This window comes from Erinaceus europaeus, chromosome 3, assembly GCF_950295315.1.
Source record: "Erinaceus europaeus chromosome 3, mEriEur2.1, whole genome shotgun sequence".
NCBI lineage: Eukaryota > Metazoa > Chordata > Mammalia > Eulipotyphla > Erinaceidae > Erinaceus > Erinaceus europaeus.
The window spans coordinates 142,816,307-142,838,307 of record NC_080164.1 but is presented as its reverse complement, the minus strand read 5'-3'; the positions used below and the strand labels follow the sequence as shown (position 1 = coordinate 142,838,307).

The 22,001-nt window shown below is 38.4% G+C and overlaps 1 protein-coding gene across 2 annotated transcripts; it reads left to right on the top strand.

Annotated features, from left to right (window-relative positions):
- The first annotated feature begins 1,296 nt into the window (after nt 1-1,296).
- Nucleotides 1,297-21,372, top strand: EXOC1L (exocyst complex component 1 like). 2 transcript variants are annotated; one of them, XM_016193186.2, is made up of 3 exons: nt 1,297-1,614; nt 15,261-15,391; nt 20,975-21,372. In XM_016193186.2, exons 1-3 carry the CDS (start codon nt 1,578-1,580, stop codon nt 21,239-21,241), a joined length of 435 nt encoding a protein of 144 aa, XP_016048672.1. In that variant the 5' UTR covers nt 1,297-1,577; the 3' UTR covers nt 21,242-21,372. The 2 variants fall into 2 exon arrangements, with proteins under 2 accessions (XP_016048672.1, XP_007534680.1); XM_007534618.2 differs by having other exon boundaries at nt 1,297-1,634.
- The last annotated feature ends 629 nt before the right edge of the window (nt 21,373-22,001 follow it).

Below are 22,001 nucleotides of genomic sequence, written 5' to 3'. Positions count from 1 at the left end.
GAGTCCATTTACTCATTCTTAGATTGAAGTAGTAACTGTGTGTTAAACTGATTCTATCTTTCAGACCCAATTAGCCACAATTAGCTTATATATTTAATAATCCAAATATATTTTATATTTGTCTTCTCTTTTCCTTTTTTCATATCTAAAAGTACAGTATTGGTTTGCTTATCTATATTATTTTCATCAATACCTAGAATCATAAACAGAATAAAAGAATATTAAAATGCTGGGTGTTTTCCCTTCTTTCTTTCTCTTCCATCTAACCTACTAAATTTCACAAGAGCAAGAAAGTTAGGTTTTGCATTCCATAGTTTCAGGTCTTAGAACAGAGCCTAGCAGCGTCAGCGCTTGACAAATACTTGTTGAATAAATTCATGCCTCCAAATCTTCATTGACTTTCTGTAGAATAAAGTCCAAAGGACTAAAGCAACATTCAATGCCGTCAGTCTAGTTTCCCATCTTTTCATGCCTTTCACTTTTACACATGCTACAAAATGTGAAAACTGGATTATTTCCTATCCTTACAGACACCTTCTCTTACTGATCCAGGACTTCTGCTCACTATGGTTCTTTCTATAAAATGTGCTCCTTCTCCCCCAGCTCTTTCTTTCTTCAAGGTTCAAATCATTTACCATAACATTTTCTCTGATACTTTGTAGAAATACTATCTGAAGTCCTTTCTCTTTTGTGCCACTTACCATTTTAAACATTTATGATAATAATTTGATATATTTATCTATGCTAAATTTATAGTCTAAACTCCTTCAAGATAGGATAGGAAACTGACTCTCTCAAGAAACAGACAAACATAATGCTTGTCCCTATAGGTATTTGGTAGATGAGTTTTCTTTGTGAATGAAAGAATAAATGGCATCAAAGCAAGCCTATTTAATACAGTAAGTTGAATTCAGGGATTGGTGCTGACTACATGAAGCAAAGGTCTGTATGATTTGCAGGAGGGTAAAGAAAAGAAAGGGACTTGTTGGAAGTGTCAGGAGCAAGCACTGATGCTTTTTCTTTTGCCAATGATAGCAAAGTTCCTAATGGAAGATGATCCCAATCAATAGAACCAGACAGCTGATTTATATAATGGAATGAAGCTAAAGCAGTGGTCTTCCTTTACAGAGTGATGTGAGAGACAAAAAGGCTACTAAGCAAGAATAACCAGGGGACTCCACAAGTATATAAATGTGTTCCCCAATCAACAAACCACAGGAGAGCTCCAGAGAGCAGCCTCCTAGAGCCTGTCTGCTGGAGAGTGACGGTGGGGCTAGTGCCACCGGGCTGCTGTAATTTGGCTGCTGCCGCCACTGGGCAGATACCACAGAGAGGGGTCTGACAACACTGAGTGCTCTCCAGCCTGGCTCTGGCTCCAAAAAGAAGTGAAGAGAGTTAGGACTGACAAGTGGGCAGGACTCAACAAGGAACTGCAAAACAAGACATTTAGGGAGCAAAAGGGAAGAAGTGGTGATCTTGAGTCAAGAGATCAAGTCAAGTGGAGCTGGAGGAAATGTCATCACTGGTAAAGGAGGACCTGGAGAAGAAACTGTTTAAACCTCTCCGGCAGAATCTGTATGAGTTTATTGAAATTGAGTTCTCGGTCCAGGACAGGTATTACCTCTGTGTGTCAGGTAATCTGTTCTTCCTGTTATGATTTCAAAATGCAAATAATCCCAGGAGGTGTGGGTGAAAGAAGGGAATTTTGTATATTTTCTTATTTAATGATAGCACTTGTATCTTTTTGTTATTGAATGTAATCATGCCACACTTACATTTTTGGATTCTACAGGATATTCTTTAGTGCTAGAATGGAATACAAAAATATTGAGACTGTTTCGGCTAATTGTTCAGAAGTGAAAGTGGGTATGTTCTTTCCTGATAGGGTTACTTTGTCTCCAGCCTTTCATTCACTTGCACTGTATGCAGTTTTACTGTGGAAGAGCTCATTTTTAAAAATTCAACAGAGAGCACTCTGTATATTTTTAAATACATTGGAGAATTGAGTTATACAGCTCCATTTCCAACCAGTCTGCACAACAAGAGTTCTCCCTTTTCATGATACGAAAGATAAAAGAGCTTACAAGCTTTACTTCTGAGGGTTTATTTAAATTTCCTGGTGGCTTATTTTGAAAAGAGAAATTATCTTTTAAGAACTTTCTCTCTACTAAGGAAGCGTGTTCATTTAAATAGTGTTTTAATCACAAAGATAAAACTTTAAAGGGATGCTATCTAAACTATTTCACTAAGGTTACAGCTTTCCCTCATCCTTTAAACATTTATAAAAATTGTTCAAAAATTGTGCATATTGTTAAATAAAAAGTTCTAAGAATTCTTTAAAATTGTATATAATTCCTAGTCAGTATAGTAATATTTACTCAATAGTAAGAATGGTAATACTTCTCTAATACTTTACCTAGCAAATTTTGCTGTACATATAGACAAAGTGTGGAAAATTCATATGTTAGCAAAGTAAAAAAAATGAAATTCAGGGAAAAGTAATCAAATTATGGGGAAAAAAAACAAATGAAACTACTTTAGCAACTTAATTATATTCTATCAAATCACTAAATCTTAAAATATTTTGACTTACTGTACTAGAGAAGATGCTTATACCAACATTAAGATTTAATAGTTTTATACCTACTGTGCTTCTGCCTTATGTAAGTCATTCATTCATCTTAGTATACAAGTATTTTTCAAGAACAAACATAAAAGATAATCATAATAATACATATATCTAATTTATCAAATGCATCCCTCCAACTATAAAAATAACTAGACAGATTCTTTCTGGTATGGGGAAAGAAGTCCCTTAGAATTAAATTTTTTTAAACATATGAAACCCCCCCCCATACTCTCAAGTTCTGAGAAGGGCACTGTTAGCTGGGATCACCCACTGTCTTCTTTCATGAGATGAATCTTAGTAAGTAGGATTTATTGTTAACATGTGAGAAACATCCACCCATTTGAGAGAATTTTTCTGAATTAATCACACTGTCTTTATGACCACTTCAACTGCATTTAGACAGAACAGTGATTTGAAATAAATTCAGTGAGTGGTTAAGCAGTTAGATATAGGACTTGCATGTGGGAATCTCTAGGTTTGATCTCCAGCACTGTGATTTGCTAGTGAGAAACATGCTCTGGTTGTTGTTCTCTCTCTCTCCTCCCCCCCTTCCTCCCTCTCTTGTTTAAGTGAATTTTAAAGAAAAAACGTTCAGTGAGATGTTTGACAGCCATAAGTCTTTGACCATATTTTACTGATTCCCATTAATATGAGTCAAACAGATTACATCACAATTGTTAAGGTAGATAAGTAACTTCATGGTTACAATTTCCTCTTTATATGCATCACTAGTCAGCAATTTTTAATTTATGAGAATTGCAGGACCTAAGTAATCAAATTACTTCATATACATTTCAACTTAAAGAAGTAGTGTTTAAATAAGGCAAATTTTCTGTTTATCTGTTCAGAGTCTTATCTGTTGCTGGAATCTCACAACCATGTGGTTATGGTGTATGGTTATTTTGATGCTTTCCCTGATTAATGTCAAAAATTATACACCAATTCAGCAGAGAAGCAATTACAGAAGCCAGAACTCTCACCTTCTGTACCCCAAAAAGAATTTTGGCTCATACTTCCAGAGGGGAGAAATGTTAGAGGAAGATAACTAGAGGGTTCTGGAATCCAATTCCATCAGGACCCAAAGAGAGAAACAGAAAAAAGGAATGACATTCTGATGTAGTAATAGGTATAGGTGTGACTTAGGAAGAGAAAGCAGGACCATAGACATAATGGGTAAACAGATGATAGATAGATAGATAGATAGATAGATAGATAGATAGATAGATAGATAGATAGATAAGATAGATAGGCAGACAGTTATAGAAAGGATATTCACTCCATATCTGTGACCTTGGGAGAACCAGTGAAGATACCAATGGAGGGAATGGGATCACAAAACCCTGGTGGTGAGAACGGTGTGGAATTGTTCTCCTGTTATCTTGTAATTTTGTAAACCAATATTAAAGCACTAATTAAAAAATCATACATCATAAACTCAATCTCCCTCACTGTAGTTTGCTACAATTCGCATTAGGTATTTCCTGGTACCTCTGCTTCCTCTCATCTGAGGGCTTGCATAATCATTTCTCCTTGGGATTAGCTTTTTCTAGCCTTGAACACTGTAATTACTGGCAGTGAAAGTAATCTTCTTGTGAAGGAGAGAGGAGCTCTATTACGTGCAAGTACCAGAAAGGGATAAGCAGAATGTATAATACTAATGAGAATGCAAATGATTCCAAGAAATCCCAAAGGAACTGACACAGCAGATAAGGCATTAACCAAAACTGAATAAGTGATAGCAGGGCATGTTGGAATGGACTTAGTTATGTTTAGAATCAGGTGGGTTTGGTGTGAAACTTGACCACTTTGCTATCTGCTAGCTATGAAATTTGGGACAAGATAGCACCTTCATCTATACTGAGTGCTCTCCTGTTAAATCCTAACTTGGGAAAAACTAAATAAATTATACCCCAAACAAATTAAGGAGTAGGGTTATATTTTATAATTATACACACAAAAAATATTTTATGTGAAACACATACTGAAATATATATATGTATAATGTACTATAATAAAAATAAAATGAACAGTAACCATGTATAAGTCTATATATGTAATATAATGAAGGCTTTATGTTATATTTTTATAAGTAAAAATTACATACATATTCAGATAAGATTACTTTTAAGTATTCTCATATTTAGAGAAACACTTTTCATTCATATATTTAATTTGAAAGTAAATAACATTTACTATACTTATGAAAATGGCATTCTTAAATTCTTCACACTACTTTTTTTTTTGGTTATCACCAGGGCCTCACTGCACTGGAACTATTTTTTTAGATAGACAGAGAGAGGAAGAGAGAGAGAGAGACACTATAGCACCAAAACTTTCTGCAACACCGTGAGGTCAGGTTTACACCTGGGTAACAAGCCTGGCAAAGCAAGCACAATACTCAGGAATATTTGGCTCTTCATATTACATCTTTGCATAAGAACAGACATCTCTGAAAACCAGAGAATCTAATATTCTAACAATATGAAATAATAATATCAACAAAAAGAGTGCTAAATAAGTTAACAAGGAAAGAAACAAATTGCTCTGTACAGGTGGTCTACAGGAAATAAACATGTATTTCTCACAATACTGACAGCTGGGAAGTCTAAGTCTTTAGATTCAGTAAGTGAGGACTCCCAGTAAGGGAGAACCTGCTCCCTTACAGCCTGCCCCCTGTAACCTGGCACTACAGAAAAGGCAAAAGATCTCTCTGAGGTCTCTTTTGTAAGGACACTAATGCCATTCATGAGGCCTCTGCCTTCCTGACCTAATCGTCTCCCCAAAGCCCCACCTGCTACTACTGTCACTTTGGGGTTAGCATTGCAACATCTAAGTGGAGGAAGGACATATATATATTCAATCTCTAACACCCACATGGCCCCAATTTTTATGCAGATTTTGTTTGAAAATTACTTTTTTGATGGGAATACTAATAGCATCTCAGTGACTCCAAGACATTTTCCACATGTGGAACATTTCCACTGAGATTTTTTTTTCAGTTGGAAAAACACTGTTTTACAAGACAAAGGTACAACTGTTGTCTCAGAAGTACAACTCTACAGTCTCCACAATATGTGCCAAAACAGCTCGCATACCACCAAAGCACCCTCTCCCTATAAGCAAGGGGAAATTATATGATTCAAAGTAATAGCATTCAGTAGTCTTTGGTGATTAGTCTTAGACCTAATAAAACCAGAATACTAGTTTAAGTTGCTAAAGAAGGCATCATAAATTCTTCTCTCTTTTTTTTTTTTGTTGATTTTTTTTTTTTAATAGTGGTGCAGGGGATTGAACCTGGGACTTTGGACCCTCAGGCATGAGAGTATCTTTGCATAACCATTATGCTATCTAAACCCCCCACCACGACCGGCATCATAAATTATCTAATCTATTAGATTTAAGACCAGATTAGTTTGGCAATCTAGCAAAAAGGCCCAAAGAAGACAGATCCCAAGAAACTAATCCACCACAGGGCACTGTACCACCGATCTCCTTTTAAGCCTCTCTAACTTCCCCATCAGTGTGCTCAGATCTAGTGGTATAAATTAAGGGTTTATCCAAGTTTCACCCTATCTATTCTGCTTTTTTCTTTTCTTAAATCCTGCCTATGAATGAAATCATTCTGTATTTATAGTTCATTTAGCACAACCCTCCTCCAGTTCTATCCACGTTGTAGCAGAAATGAGGTTTCATATTTTCTTAGAGTTAAGTAATAGTCTGTTGTGTGTATATACAGCCCCATCCTTGTCCATTGCTCTGCCTTCGGGTACTTGGGTTGTTCCCAAACCTTGGTTATTGTATATAGCAATGCAATGAACATGAGTGATTCCACTAACAGGATTTTTTAAAATTTATTTCTTTATTGGGGGATTAATGTTTGTTGCTGTTGTTGTTGTTGTTGTTATTGTTGATGTCATTGTTGTTGGATAGGACAGAGAGAAGTGGAGAGAGGAGGGTAAGACAGAGACGGGGGTGAGAACATTAGACATTAGGAAGGGGTAGATAGCATAATGGTTATACAAAGAGACTCTCATGCCTGAGGCTTCAAAGTCCCAGTTTCAATCCCCTGCACCACCAGAGCTGAGCAGTGCTCTGGTAAAAAAAAAAAAAAAAAGTAAAAGAGAAAATTTAAAAAAAGATAGACACCTGCAGACCTGCTTCACCACCTGTGAAGCGACTCCCCTGCAGGTGGGGAGCCAGGGGCTCAAACCAGGATCCTTACGCTGGTCCTTGTGCTTTGCGCCACCTGCGCTTAACCCACTGCGCTACTCCTGGGGATTAAATGTTTTATAGTCAACATGCATAACATTTCTCAGTTTTGGGGAGTAAGGATCCAGTTCGCAGGTCTTTCTCTCCCCCTCTCTGTCTTCCCCTCCTCTCTCCATTTCTCGCTGTCCTATCCAACAACAATGACATCAATAACAACAACAATAACTTCAACAATAAAACAAGGGCAACAAAAGGGAATAAATAAATAAATATTTTTAAAAAACATTTCTCAGTTTTCCACACAACAATACAATCCTCACTAGGTCCTCTGCCATCCTGTTCCAGGACCTGAACTCTACAAGTTTATCTTTTTTTTTTTTTAAATCTTTGCTATATCATGGTAATTTCTCCTTTTACTTTATGTCAGTGACAAAAACAAGTATATAACACTGAGTTAGTAAAATAGCACTTGTTCAAAGTGTATCTATGTAGCTTACTGATAAGCTGCTATTCTTTTCTATGTTCTTTTGATTCTGCCAGATTATGTTGGTTCACTTGGTTAGTCTTCTTTTCATGTAATCTCATAAATAATACTATTTTACCTTGGTAATAAAGGCAATTATCAGTGACAATGTCTATTTTGTAGTAAAAGTGGAAATTAATATTGACATGAAGTTAAGACTTTAATTCTGTGAATACTAGCTAAAATTACTAAAATTGGAGCAAGCCCATTCTAAAACTTCCTGGGTCTTTAGTGTTGCTTAAAATCATAATCATAATTACATACTGGTTCCTCTGATGTTTCTGAAGCCAACTCTCCTTAATATTTTTACTATATAAACACATTACTGTTTTTAAGGCAATGTGCTAAGTTTCTACACTTTCACTGCATTAATGTGAATGTGACCATTTAATTTTATCTGGCAGCAGTGTTCAAGTGTGGAAATTAGAGGTTGGGCCCACTCCAGCCTTAAGAGATTTCCTTGGCTTTTGGCTAAAGACAATTCTTGGATCTTCCCTGGCTCCAGAGGAAGTTATTTTGCCAAATAAAGGAGGCTATATTATCTCTCTGTGCTGTATCACTGTATCAAAAGATTAACTTTTAGAAATAAAAATAGATTCACTTTTTAAATTATTTATTATTTATTTATTTACATTTTACTCAATAAAACAGAGAGAAATTGAGGGGGGAGGGAGATAGAGAAAGAAAGACACCTGCAGACCTGCTTCACTGCTTGTGCAGTGTCTCCACTGCAGGTGGGGAGTGGGGCCTGGAACCTGGGTCCTTGAACTTGCTTCTATGTGCGTTTAACCAGATGCACCACTGCCTGGCCCCTAGATTAACTTTTAAGAGAAGACCTCTTACTGTCTTAGCATTCTGTGAGTGAGACCATGACTGTGAATGTAAGAAAACTTGATAAATGATAGATTCTACCTTCTTAATATCTTTCTCCAGTCCCCTCAGTTAATCCAGCTTTTGTAAAACTATTCAAGAAAGTTTAAAATCTAAAGCTCACTTAAAGATCTTCAGTGGCAGCATCCATACTACTACCAAGTCCTCCTTGCCTGTATATATAGCTTTCAGGATTGAAAGTGAACTATTCTGCCTAGTTTCTCACAACCTTCAGGAAGTATTTACTGCTTAAACTCCTTCATACTCCTACTCACCCTCACACTTCACGAGTTATGACTCCAAAATCTCAACTGGTTCATACTTGAATATGATGGCTTTCCTACAACTTCTTCTGCCTCCCATTTTTTCACTCTGCTGACTCCAACCATCCTTTAAGAAAAATGATGAGTGATTTAATATTGATTTTAAAAGTTACATATCAACAGGGGTATAATGCCACACCATTCCCACCACTAGAGTTCTGAATCCCCAATCTCCCCACTGCAAATCACCACAATTCTCCTAAGTGTACAGACATGGGCCAGCCATCATCTCTACATATATCTACATTTGTACATAACTGGCCCCATTTCTTCCAGGTCCAGTCCTTTATTGCCCCCCCCAGCCACTCATGACACCACTACTATATCCAAATGTTCCTCCCCTTAAGAGCCCACTTATCCTCTTCCTCCTATCACTTCTCCCCCACTGGGACTATGGATCAAGACTGTGTTAAGGGTGCAGAAGGTAGGAGTTCTGGATTCTGTAATTGCCTCTCTGCTGGACATGGGTGTTGGCAGGTTGATCCATAGCCTCCAGCCTGTTTCTATCTTTCCCTGGTGGGCTAAAGCTCTGGAGAGGTGAAGTTCTGGACACTTTGGTGAAGTGGTCTGCCCAGAGAAGTCAGAATGGAATCATGGTAGCATCTGCAACTTGGTGTCTGGAAGGTAGCAGGACATAAAGTCAGACAAAATGGTTAATGAACAGAAACCAAAAAGTAAGAACAGAGCAGATGAGATTAAGGATTTTAGGATAGAATAAAGCTAGGAAGTCCATTTTAGGCATGTTTCTAGGGGCACACAACTACGGTAGTTTTGCTCAAGTTTAGTAGCTAGCATGAAGTTGGATAGAAATACTGTCTGAGAAAATGGTGTCAGAGTAGAGGAAAGGGCTAGAAAGCTGGATTAGGGCAGTGAGTAGCTCCCATTCTTGAAAAAACATTCTATGGATAAAATTAACTATTTACCTCCATACACCCAACCCAGGGCATATATATCTAACTTTTATAGTCCTTTCTTTATCTAATGATCATAGACTTCCTCCTAATTGTTTAAGCATCTAGTGGCATTTGTTGAATCCAATAAGGATTAGTTTCTTGGATCTGTCCTCTTTGGGCCTTTCTGCTAGACTGCCAAACTAAATCTAATAGATTAGAGAATTTATGGTGTCAGGTGGGAGGTTTAGATAGCATAATGGTTATGCAAAGATGCTCTCATGCCTGAGGGTCCAAAGTCCCAGGTTCAATCCCCTGCACCACCAAAAAAAAAAAATCTGGGAGTCAGGTGGTAGCAAAGCGGGTTAAGCACACATGGTGTAAAGCGCAAGGGCCGGCATAAGGATCCTGGTTGGAGCCTGGGCTCCCTACCTGCAGGAGGTCACTTTGAAAGTGGTGAAGCAGGTCTGTAGGTGTCTATCTTTTTCTATCTTTTTCTCCTCCTCTCTGTCTTTCCCTCCTCTCTCCATTTCTCTCTGTCCTATCCAACAACAACAGCTATGACAATAATAACAACTACAACAAGCACAATAACAAGGGCAACAAAATGGGGAAAAAATCAAAAGAAAAAAAGAAGTTATGATGCTTTCTTTAGCCACTTCAACTAGGATTCCGGTTTTATTAGGTCTAAGACTAATCACGAAAGACCACTGAGTGCTATTACTTTGAATTATATAATTTCCCCTTGCTAATAGATATATGTATACCTATACCCAGTACCCTAAACCCTAGCCTATATCTAGTGTCTGTAACTTTGTTAAATGATGGGCCTTCTAACTTGGATGTCGACAGTCCCATGTGTTAGGAAAGATCTCACTAAGTTTGAAGAGTTGCAAGGCTGATATCTCAGTCCCGATATTTCTGGTTACAGTCCACAGTAAGAATTCAGAAACATCATAAAGTAGGATGGTAGTGCAAGTAGCCATTTGGTTGAGGTGCCCACCATCCTTCACATTTCTGGCTACCTCCTTTAGGAAGTGCTCTCTGACCACCAGTTGGATGAAAATGTTCCTTATCAATGTCCCTGCCCATGCCTCATTCACAGCACTGTGCTCATATGTGTCTTTCTGAAGCCCTGACTATTAGTAATCTCAAAAAAAAAAAAAAGAGAGAAGATCTGGTGCTCTGTGGGAATTAATTTGTCAATTTTATTTTATTTTCATTTCTTTATTTTTAACTTTTTATTATTTTATTTATTTATCATTTTTACCAGAATACTGCTCAGCTCTGGCATATTGTGGTGCTGGGAACTGAACCCACAACCTTTGGTGCCTCAGACATGAAAGTCTTTTTTGTATAGCCATTATGTGATCTCTCCAGTCCAATATTCTCAATATTTAAAATAGCAATTTGCACAAAGGCTTCTTGAATACTTATCAAATTAATGACATTGAAAGAATGGGCCTATGGCCAATTAGCAATTTATCATAACATACAGATGAAGTATGTTATGATTCAAATTTTTATCATCCTACACACTTAATATTTCTCTATATTTCCCCACCGGCACCCATTCCTGCCAAATAAGCTGGAAACGAGACAGCTTGCTAGAACAAGAGTGTAGTAGTGTTTTGGCTCTGAGGTGAGGCCTACAAAAAGACACAGTGTCTCCCTATTAAGCTGACAGAATTAATTGTACCTCCAGTTGAATGCATCAGCTTAATTATTTGTTTTTACCAGAGTACTGCTCAACTCTGGTTTATTGTGGTGCTGGGGTAGAAACTGGGACCACAGAGCCTCAGGCATGCAAGGCTTTTTTGAATAGTCATTATGCTATCTCCCCAGCTCTTAATGGCTTCTTTTTTAATCCTCACCTCTTCCCAATGTTAACATCTAGAGCCATGAGGATGGACTTTTTTTTTTTTTTCCAGAGCTAGAGAAGCTTACAAAAGTGGAAACACACCATTCTGGGGACATGGTTTGAATGGCCTCATATACTCTGGGCCAGCTACTGACTCTGGGTTAAGATCTACTGCTTTAGATTTTCTCCATAACATGCCCTTCAATCACTCCCTCTGTCCCTGCAAAGTACACAGCCCTTCTTATTCCAAACTCTTGAATATGTTCTCAAAAGCACAGTCTTTTATCTCTCTCCTTCCATTTTTTTCTTTTTTAAATTTATCTTATGGAACCCAGGAATGGGTAAGCACTTACTCTTAGTACATGAAGGAGTCCTCTGTAAATTGTCTTCTGGCCTCATTCATGCCAGAGAAACTTCCCTTGGGGAGGAAATCAACGATCTTCACACAGCAGAGTCTGGATTGAATAATAGCTTTAATCATCAAACTGACTTTCTAAAATCACTGTTAGTCTCTGTCCTCTGGATTTCCACTGTTGGCTTCTCTCTCTCCCTCTCTCCCTCTCTCTTCCTCTCTCTCTCTCTCTCTTTCTCTCTCTCCCTCTCCTTCTCCCTCTCCCTCTCTCTTTTTCTCTCTCTGTTTTTAAATTTTTATTTTTTTAATAAGAGTAATACAAATAGAAAGTGATGATAGAGGGAGTTGGGTGGTCGTGCAGCAGGTTAAAGAACACGTGGTGCGAAGCACAGGACCTGTTTAAGGATCCCAGCTCAAACCCCCGGCTCCCCACCTGCAGGGGAGTTGCTTCACAAGTGGTGAAGCAGGTCTGCAGGTGTGTATCTTTCTGCCTCTCTGTCTTCCCCTCCTCTCTCCATTTCTCTCTGTCCTATCCAACAACGATGACAACATCAATCACAACTACAACAATAAAACAAGAGCAACAAAAGGGAATAAATATTTGAAAAATATTTTTTAAAAGACAGACAGATAGATATATAGATAGACAGACAGACACACACACACACACACACACACACACACACACACACACCAGATCAGTGCTCAGTTCTGGTTTTTGATGATGCTAGGAATTGAACTTGGGACCTTAGAACCTCAAACACAAAACTTTTCCATATAATCATTGTGCTGTTTCTACAGCCCCAGCTTTTTTCTTTTCTGATATCCTTTTGTCATACTTCTCTGCTTGTAACTATTTTCCCCTATGATCTTTACCTCTTTTCTCTTTTTTTCACATACACCTAATCTTTTTATTTCCACCAAGGTTTTCTCTAGAGCTGTATGTCTACTTTATTCCTCTTTCCAGAGATATTCTCTCCTTCTCTCTCTCTCTCTCCCTCTCTCTCTCTAGCTTTTCAAGATAGGAGGTGAAAGACAGAGTGGGAGAGATAAAGGGAGAGAAAAAAGATAGAAAAGACACCTGAGCACTGCTTCCCCACTCCTATAGCATCCCTATAGCCATGTTTCCATATAGTGGCCATGAGCTCAAATTTAGCCTTCACACAAGCCACAGTGTGTGGTTTACAGATGAGTGGCCTCCTGCCTCCCTGCACGTAGTCTTAAACCCCATCAACACAGAAAAATCCCAACTCTACACCTCCATTCATAAACTATAAAATTCTATCTCATTCTCTTCTGAGATAGTGTGTGGACACCTCATCTCTATGTCAAAAACTAAGCTCACTATTCTACCTAACCTACTCACCTTCTATACTTCCCTACTTTGATTTCTCCCAGTGTTATTTCCATCTATTGTTGCAAATGTCTTATCAAAACTTACTTGGATTAGCCATTTTTGTTTTCACTGCCCGTACCACCTGGTTTAATTACAACAGTCTCAAAAAGAGAAAGAAAGCACACTTTAACAATTTCTACCCCCCAAAAAGCATTTTCCAGGGTACAGGCAATGGTACACCTGGTTAAGCACAGACATTACAATGTGCCAGGACCCAAATTCAAGCCCCATATCCCCACCTGCAGGGGGAAAGCTTCACAAGTGGTGGAGCAGGGCTGCAGGTGTTTCTCTGTCTTCTTCCCTCTCTATCTCCTCCTCTCTTCTCTATTTTTCTCTGTCTCTATCCAATAAGAACTAAGTAATTTAAAAATAAAGAAAGCATTTTCCAAAGCTATTTATAGACTGTCTATTTTAATCTTTTTAAGATCTATTTTATTTATTTCACAGGATAGATACAGAGAGAGATCAATGCCTCACACTAGCATATGTGGTGCCTGGGATCAAACTCTGGACTCCACTTTTAAAGCCCAATGTTCTATCATACATATCTCCTGAGCCAAAATCTATTTAGCCTTTATACCTTATGGATTTGTATTACTCTGTTGTCCATATTACAACATGAGGAAACTGAGGTTTAGTGTCTCTAAAAGTGAAGTAATTTACACACTGTAGGAGGTGGTGCTATGATTTAAATAGAAAATGTTTAACATCAAAGTCCACTAAGTCTCACTGCCTCTTCCATGAGCCAACAGCTTTCTCTCTTTTTATTCTTCAGTGTGCAACAGTTTCTGAGGGCAAAAAAAAAGTCCCTTCATTTATGCTTTAATTTATAATTTTATTTATTTAGGTTTTTCTATTAAATTTTTAAATCGAAGTATCATTGTCATAGAACAGTACATATTGAGCAGTTTCAAGTGTGAATCACTGAAAATCAACATTTGTGTCCCATTTGGGGAAATGCCCCCTGACTGGGAGCCACTTTATCAGCTTCTGCTCCAGGAGCAAGGAGACCTACTGAATATGAATTACAAAATGAACTTTTACTGAACACTTGCTACAGATGTCAACCTGCACAGACTCCTCCCCCTTTCTCTCTCTTACAGGTGTTTTGTTTTGTTTTATTTTATTTTATTTTATTTTATTTTATTTTGTGTAAAGAGACCAGAGCTCTGGCATGTGTGATACTGAGGATCAAATCTAAGTCCTATTCTCTATTCCTCTGCTGTCTCCCCAACCTGACTCCCCTCTGTAGGAGACTGAACTGCATAGCACCATCCACTTAAATCCAGCTGGATGTTTTCATTACAGTCTCACCTCAACCTTCAGAGGATAATTATCCTTTTACCTCCACGAATTCTGAAACCCACACACACTATTCAAGCACCAGCCTGATGGGCAGCACTCCACCTCCCCACCAGTATAAATCACAAGACCCACCCAGCTCCCACCACACTAGGGAAGCTTTCACTCTCTCTCTTCATTTCTGTCTTTCTTTTTCTATCTGACAAAGTCAGTTCAAACCAATGAAGTCCGGATAATGACACACAAAAATCACAATACCAAATAGGTGAACAGTAACTATATATGTTTGTGTGTGTATAGTTGACATATATATGTAGTTCAACTATATATATATAGTTCATATATGTATGTATATGTGTGTGTGTGTGTGTGTGTGTGTGTGTGTGTGTGTGTGTGTGTGTGTGTGTGTAAAATCTTACAGCAACTTTGAAAGAAAGCATGCAGAGTAGTATTTACATGGTTAATCCTTAACACTGTTAAGGGTTACTGTGTAAGTAGAACAGTTTGCTTTCCTTAATTTTCTTATATTGCCATAAATCAAAATTCGAAGTTATGCTGGTAAACACTTTGGCATTGGCTAGATGTTAAAGTTTAGTCCTGTTTCCTTGCCCCAGCTGAACCCCACCTCCACTACAAAGCTCATAAGTCAAAGGACACAACTCAGTGTCCCACCTCACAGGCTTTATTATTGTAGGGTGTAACTACAATTATAGCAAAAAATAACAGACTGAGAAAATCTGGAGACACATTCATATATTAGTTTAGAAACATCAGGATTTATAGCTGGGATGCAATGGTGAGGTCATTTAATGAAAGGAGATATGCACATACTGAAGGGTGTGGTGATGGATAATTTGTCATTTAAAAGCTGGTGAAAACTAAGTATTTTTGTTGTTGTTCTACAGTGACCAAAAGTGAAGAAGTAAAAATAATTATGGTGAAACACTACAGAATAGGTTTAGATGAAAAATATGAAGTAAAAAAAAAGTGGTCTTTGAACGATCTGCAGAAGATTGATGGAAAAGAAGCAGATACAGTAAGTGGCCCTGTTTTGTAAGGAATGCATGGGACCAATAAACTCGAGAAGTTTATTATTTTACTCCTTTGACCACAGCACTGTTCAAGTCTGATTTGTGGTTGTGTTTGGGGACTGAACCTGTTTGTGGTTGTGTTTGGGGACTGAACCTGTTTGTGGTTGTGTTTGGGGACTTCAGAGCTCAGGCACAAAAGTCTCTTATATAAACCACTGTGCAATCTTCCCAGCCGTACACTAGAGACCTTTATCTTCACTTTACTTCACACCCTCTTAGTATGTACTAAGTGTTAAAATTACATGTTATTCTTAAGTGGTAGGTTTTGATCTCCTGGGATGACCTTGTAGGTCTTTCTCCTTCTCTCTCTCTCTCTATGCCTCTCTCTCTGTGCCTCTCTCTCTCTCTCTCTCTCTCTCTCATCACCAAGGCTATTTCTGCAGCTTTGCACCTGCATGAGAGTAGCAAATGTTTTCCACCACTCCTGGAAAACATTTGCTTCTCCCCCCCTTTTATTTGACAGGACAGAGAGAAATTGAGAGCAAAGGAGGAGAAAGAGAGTAGAAAGGGAGAAGAAAAGAGAGACAGCTGAAGCCCTGGTTTATTGCTCATGAAGCTTTTCCCCTGCAGGTGGGGACCAGTGACTGACTTGAAGCTAAGTTCTTGCTCATTGTAATATGTGTGATCATCTGGGTGTGCCACTGCCCAGCCCACTTTGCTGGGTTTCTTTCTTCTGTTTTTATGAATTTAAATTTGAATTTTGTCTATTGCATTTAGGCATTTTCCCCAGGGGCTCCTCCTCCTCCTCCCCCTCCCCCCTCTCCCTCCCCCTCCTCCCCCTCCTCCTCCTCCCCCTCCTCCTCCCCTCCTCCCTCCCTCCTCCCCCTCCTCCTCCCCCTCCCCCTCCCCCTCCTCCTCCTCCTCCTCTTTGTTTGGTCTGTTCTCCAGAGCTCAGATCTCACACAAACATGATTTCATTGTTCTGGGCCATTTTATATCTATATAGATCTATGCAGATGTCTATACACATAGACATAGCTATAGATACAGATATAGATGTATATCACAGCACCAGCACCAAAGTTTCCTCAGTACTATGGCACCTGTCCTGTGATGCTAGGGCTTGAAACTGGGCCCACCACATGGCAATCAAGGCAAGGCATAGCCTTCCCAGTGAGCTGTCTCTGGCCTAGAGTTTCTTTTAAAAAGAAACAAAAGACTGATTGATTGATTGATTGTAGTGAGAGGATCCAACTCAGGACTTCATACATGTAATTCTTGTACTCTACTCACTACACCACCTCCCCCACTACTCCAAAAACTCATTTCTTAAAGTTTTTATCTTTATTGGGTACAGACAGCTGGAAATCAAGAGGAATTAAGAGATAGAGAAGGATAGAGAGAGACACCTGAAGCATTGCTTCACCATCTCAAAGCTTTCCACCTGCAGGTGGGGACTGGGGGCTTGAACCCAGATACTTGTTCATTGTAGCATGTGCACTCAACCAGGTGCACTACCACCTATCCCCAAGCTCCAAGAACTTATTAGAAAATTCAGTTTAATCTGGGCTAGGTAGGTGGCTCAGCGATGAAGTATATGCACTGCATGCGTGGGGCCTCAGACTACCCTGGCATCACATAAAAACAAGACAAAACCAATGTCAGATTCACTGATTTGTCATTTTAAAAACTGACCATCACCCTTTATTTGGGGGGGGGTGTTTAATTTTTTTCTTGTTTTTTTTTCCCTGAAGCTATTAAATAACATTTAGAAATTTATAATTGATAGAAAAAGAGAAAGAGAACCAGAACACTACTCTGGCCATGTAGTGTTGGGAATTGATTCAGTGTCTCATACTTATGAGTCCTGCACTCTATTACTGCACAACCTCACCAGCTACACAAAGAGCAGTTTTTATAGATATTTCTTTCCTGTGGATGAAATAAAAAGATCTCTGTTGTTCTGGGATTTTCTACTTCTCTCTCTTGGAACTGGATCCTCAGTAGTCAGCATTTTTTTTTCAATAGCAAGTTTACTCCTAAATAATTTCAAGCCAGAAAGTTGTCAGCTAGCTTTAAAATGAAATGGAATTATAATTGAAGTCAATTTATAAAGCAAAAATAAAAATGACTAGGGATTTGAAATCTGACATGGTACAAGAGGGGAGAAGAAAATGTAGCAAAAATTGGAATTAGACTGGTTCTAATCAAAAATTGGAATTAGATCTTCCTGTCCTGGCCCTGCCAGTAACATGTGTGGCCTGGATTCCATCCCTCTGGCAATTATTATCCTGGCTACAAACAAGAGATTGCCAAATGACCTGTAAGACCCCTTTTTAATTCTAGAATTCTATTGAAAGAAAGAGAAAAAGAGGAATGGAGAGTGAATAGTAGGGAGGCAGGGAGATGGTAAGGCAGAAAAGGGAAGGGAAGGGAAGGGAAGAAAGCGAAAAGGGGGAGGAAAGGACCCTGTGTGCATATCTGCTCAAGCTATTGTTGTTATTACTATTATTATTATTGCCTCCAGGGTTATCACTGGGGCTCAGTGCCTGCACTACAAACCCACTGCTCCTGGAGGTCATTTTTTCCCATTTTTGTTGCCCTTGTTGTATTTATCATTATTGTTGTCGTTGCTATTGTTGGATAGGACAGAGAAAAGTTGAGAGAGGAGGGGAAGACAGAGAGGAAGAGAGAAAGATAGACACCTGCAGACCTGCTTCACTGCTTGTGAAATGACCCTCCTGCAGGTGGGGAGCCAGAGGCTGAAACTGGGATCCTTGCGCTTTGTTTTCCACCATGTACGTAACTTAACCCACTGTGCTACCACCCGGCCACCCAGGCTTTTATTCTTAAGCAAAAGTAAAAAAAAAAAAAAAAAAAATCTAATCTTAAGTATATACATTTTAATATTTATTCATTTTTGCTAGAGACAGAAATTGAGAAGGAAGGAAGAGATGGAGGAGGGGAGAGAGAGATAGCAGGTAACTACTAAGGGCTTGAACCTGGCTCCTTATGCATGGTAACATGTGCACTCAGCCAGTGCACCACCACCCAGCCCTAGTTCTAAGTATTTAAAAAGCATCGTGGATGTTTTTTTTTAATTTCTTTATTGATGGATTAATGGTTTACAGTTGACAGTAAAATTGCGGATATTTTCTACATAATGAGAAACATGTGGACCATGATTAATATCTGATGATAGGATGGATATGTTTTCCTTTTATTAAAATTTTCTATAGCAGTGTCTTTCACACTTTAATTAGGACAACTAGGAAAAAAAAATTCCAGGTGCGGATATTCAATTTAAGATCACATTACCAGGGGTCAGGCACAAAAACCTAGGCTCTATTCTTCAATCCCAACCTGGGGACAAAGATTCACATGTGGTGAAACAGTGCTTTCTCTCCCTCTCCGCTCCCCCCTTTCTCTCCTCCTTCCATCTCAGTTTCTCTCTTTATTCAATGAAACAAAAACGAACAGAGAAACCCCAGCAAAACAAAAGGAATAATGACTGCCAGAAGCAGTAGATTTGTCCTATGGACAGTTGCAGAGAAATGACTGGTGGCAAAAACCCCAGAGTAATAGCTCGTACTCAGTTCCTGCTCGACAAATCCACCATTCCCAACAGCAAAGAAAAAAAAAAAATCACATGACCTGGGTACATTTAGTTTTAAATTTTTATTCTTCCGTTTGTTTTTAGTGGTATAAAACAAGGCAGTATTAGCACCAATATGACAATTTTATGGGAAGATTTGAAAAAATGAGCTATCATTTATTAATTTCTGTATTCAGCAGTTCATATGAATTTTTCATATAAACTTCATAGTGACCCTAACTGAAATGAGGAAGAAAATGAGAGTTAGATCAGATAAGTATTTTGCCCATGATTCTATCAGTCATCTAAGTTTAAATTCATTTTTTTTGCTTCCTGAAATTTTCTATGTAAAATAGAAATAATAATTATATATTTTTTATTTTTGCCTCCTGTAAGAAATTTTCTTTTGGATGGTCCAGAAGGTGGCACAATGTGGTCCGGGAGGTGGCACAATGGATAAAGTGTTGGACTCTCAAGCATAAGGTCCTAAGTTCAATCCCCAGCAGCACATGTGCCAGAGTGATATCTGGTTCTTTCTCTCTCCTCCTATCCTTCTCATTAATAAATAAATAAAATATTATAAAAAAAGACATTTTCTTTTAGAAGGTCAGGTGTTGGCACACATATCACAGTGTACCTGAGTTCAAGCCTCTGGCCCCCACCTGCAGGGGGAAAGCTCTGTAAGTGGTGAAGCAGTGGTGCAGGTGTCTCTCTGTCTCTCTCCCTTTCTATCACCCCTTTCCTCTCTATTTCCGGCTGTCTCTATCCAATAAATAAATAAAAATAATAATAAATAATTGTAAAAGAATTTTCCTTTCAAAATAGAAATAGTATTTATATACTATATGGTAATAGGTTTCAGCACTGTGATTTGGTCCTTCTTCACCTTGTTGTCATTTAGAGCAGTGCTCATCAACTCTTTTCATAGGACTGCTTCAGATCAGCTCACTACGCATTTGTGGAGAACTTAGTAGTAACCAGGAATAAGTTTCAAGAATGCAAAGATAAATAATGTAACATCTCTGCCCTCAAAGAGAGTTAAGAATTGGATAACAAACATAAAAGCATTTTGTAAATGCCAAAGCTGTTTATAAATTCAAGACACCAATATTTCTACCAGTAGCAGTAGCTACTATTTTAAAATAGAGAAACTAGATCAGATTTGATGCCTATTTTTTTTCTGATACAACTCTACTAGAAGTATAACAGGACTCTAGAGCAATACAACAGAAGTGGCATTTTTAAAATTTATTTATTTATTCCCTTTTGTTGCCCTTGTTTTATTGTTGTAGTTATTATTGATGCTGTTGTTGTTGGATAGGACAGAGAGAAATGGAGAGAGGAGGGGAAGAGAGAGGGGGAAAGACACCTACAGACCTGCTTCACCACCCGTGAAGCAACTCCCCTGCAGTTAGGGAGCCGGGGGCTCAAACCTGGATCCTTACACTGGTCCTTGAGTTTGGCACCACCTGCATTTAACCCACTGCGCTACCGCCCAACTCTCCAGAAGTGGCATCTTTAATAGACTATCTGTTTCAGTCAAGTGAGTTTATGATCATTACTATTAGCTTCAAGTACTTCATTATTAACTTCAGAGTCAACAAGTTGGTCAAGTATTAATCATCCTCTAATTTCTCCTTCTACCTTTGGAATAGGAGGGGGACCAACCTCTCAATGCAGAAAAGGAGAAAGCTTTTCTCCTTTCCCAAAATATGTAAATAAGATTATTCTTCTTCCCCATCCCCACTCATGCTCTCATATTCACTACTCTGGAAAGACTAGAAAACTATGCATACTGACGCATGTTTTATTTATATAATGCAATATATTTGAAGCTGTAACTATAGATTCTAGAATCTGTAGATTCTAGAAATGTGTTTGATACAGATACTTTTGATCAATAAGCATATACAAGAGGATATGAGGGATTCAGGAAATACAGCTACTTTCCTGGCTGCAAACAAAATCATTTTTCTCTCTCTCTTTTTTCTAGGACAATCCATTTTTTGATCTGCACTTCAAGAAAGTGTACTGTTTAGAAGCATATAGTTGTGCTTCTAAGTATGCCTTTGCTCGAACTGTAAATAAGCTGAATCATGCATATCTTAAGAAGGACTTACAAATCGTGAACTTTGATTCTACTTACATTAATGATGATTCCATTTGGTCCTCCAATAACAAGGACTGCTTGGTTCTTATGAGAATATGCTTTTATGCTTTCAATCTTGTATGTTTGTCTCTATGTCCTTTGCCACTCTGAAAATACACATTCCTTCATCAGGGTTCTTTGAAAATGATTTCCTAAGTAAATACTGATAATCATAATTTTTGTTTTCTCTCTTCAGTAGTAACTTATTTTTATGAAAATAAAATTATGCCTTATAAATTGCAATGAAACATGTCTAATGCAATCATTCAACACCTGGACTTTTGCCTTTGTATCTCTTGGTAACTTTGGAATGAGTTTGAAGGTGTTTGCTTAAAAGTACTTGAAAGGCTTAAAATGAACAGAGCCCCTGTGTTTATGGACAGGAAGATTCGATATGGTAAAGATGTTAATCTATCCCAAAGTGACCTGCAGATTCTTTGCAATCCCTATCAAAATTTCTATTTAATAATATATTTATTTTTTAATTAATTAATTAATTTAAGAAAGGAGACATTAACAAAATCATAGGATGGGGGAGTACAACTCCACACAATTCCCACCACCCAATCTCCATATCCCACCCCCTCCCCTGATAGCTTTCCCATTCTCTATCCCTCTGGGAGCATGGACCCAGGGTCATTGTGGGATGCAGAAGGTAGAAGGTCTGGCTTCTGTAATTGCTTCCCCGCTGAACATGGGCGTTGACTGGTCAGTCCATACTCCCAGTCTGCCTCTCTCTTTCCCTAGTAGGGTGGGTCTCTGGGGAAGCGGAGCTCCAGGACACACTGGTGGGGTCTTCAGTCCAGGGAGGCCTGGCCAGCATCCTGATGACATCTGGAACCCGGTAACTAAAAAGAGAGTTAACATACGA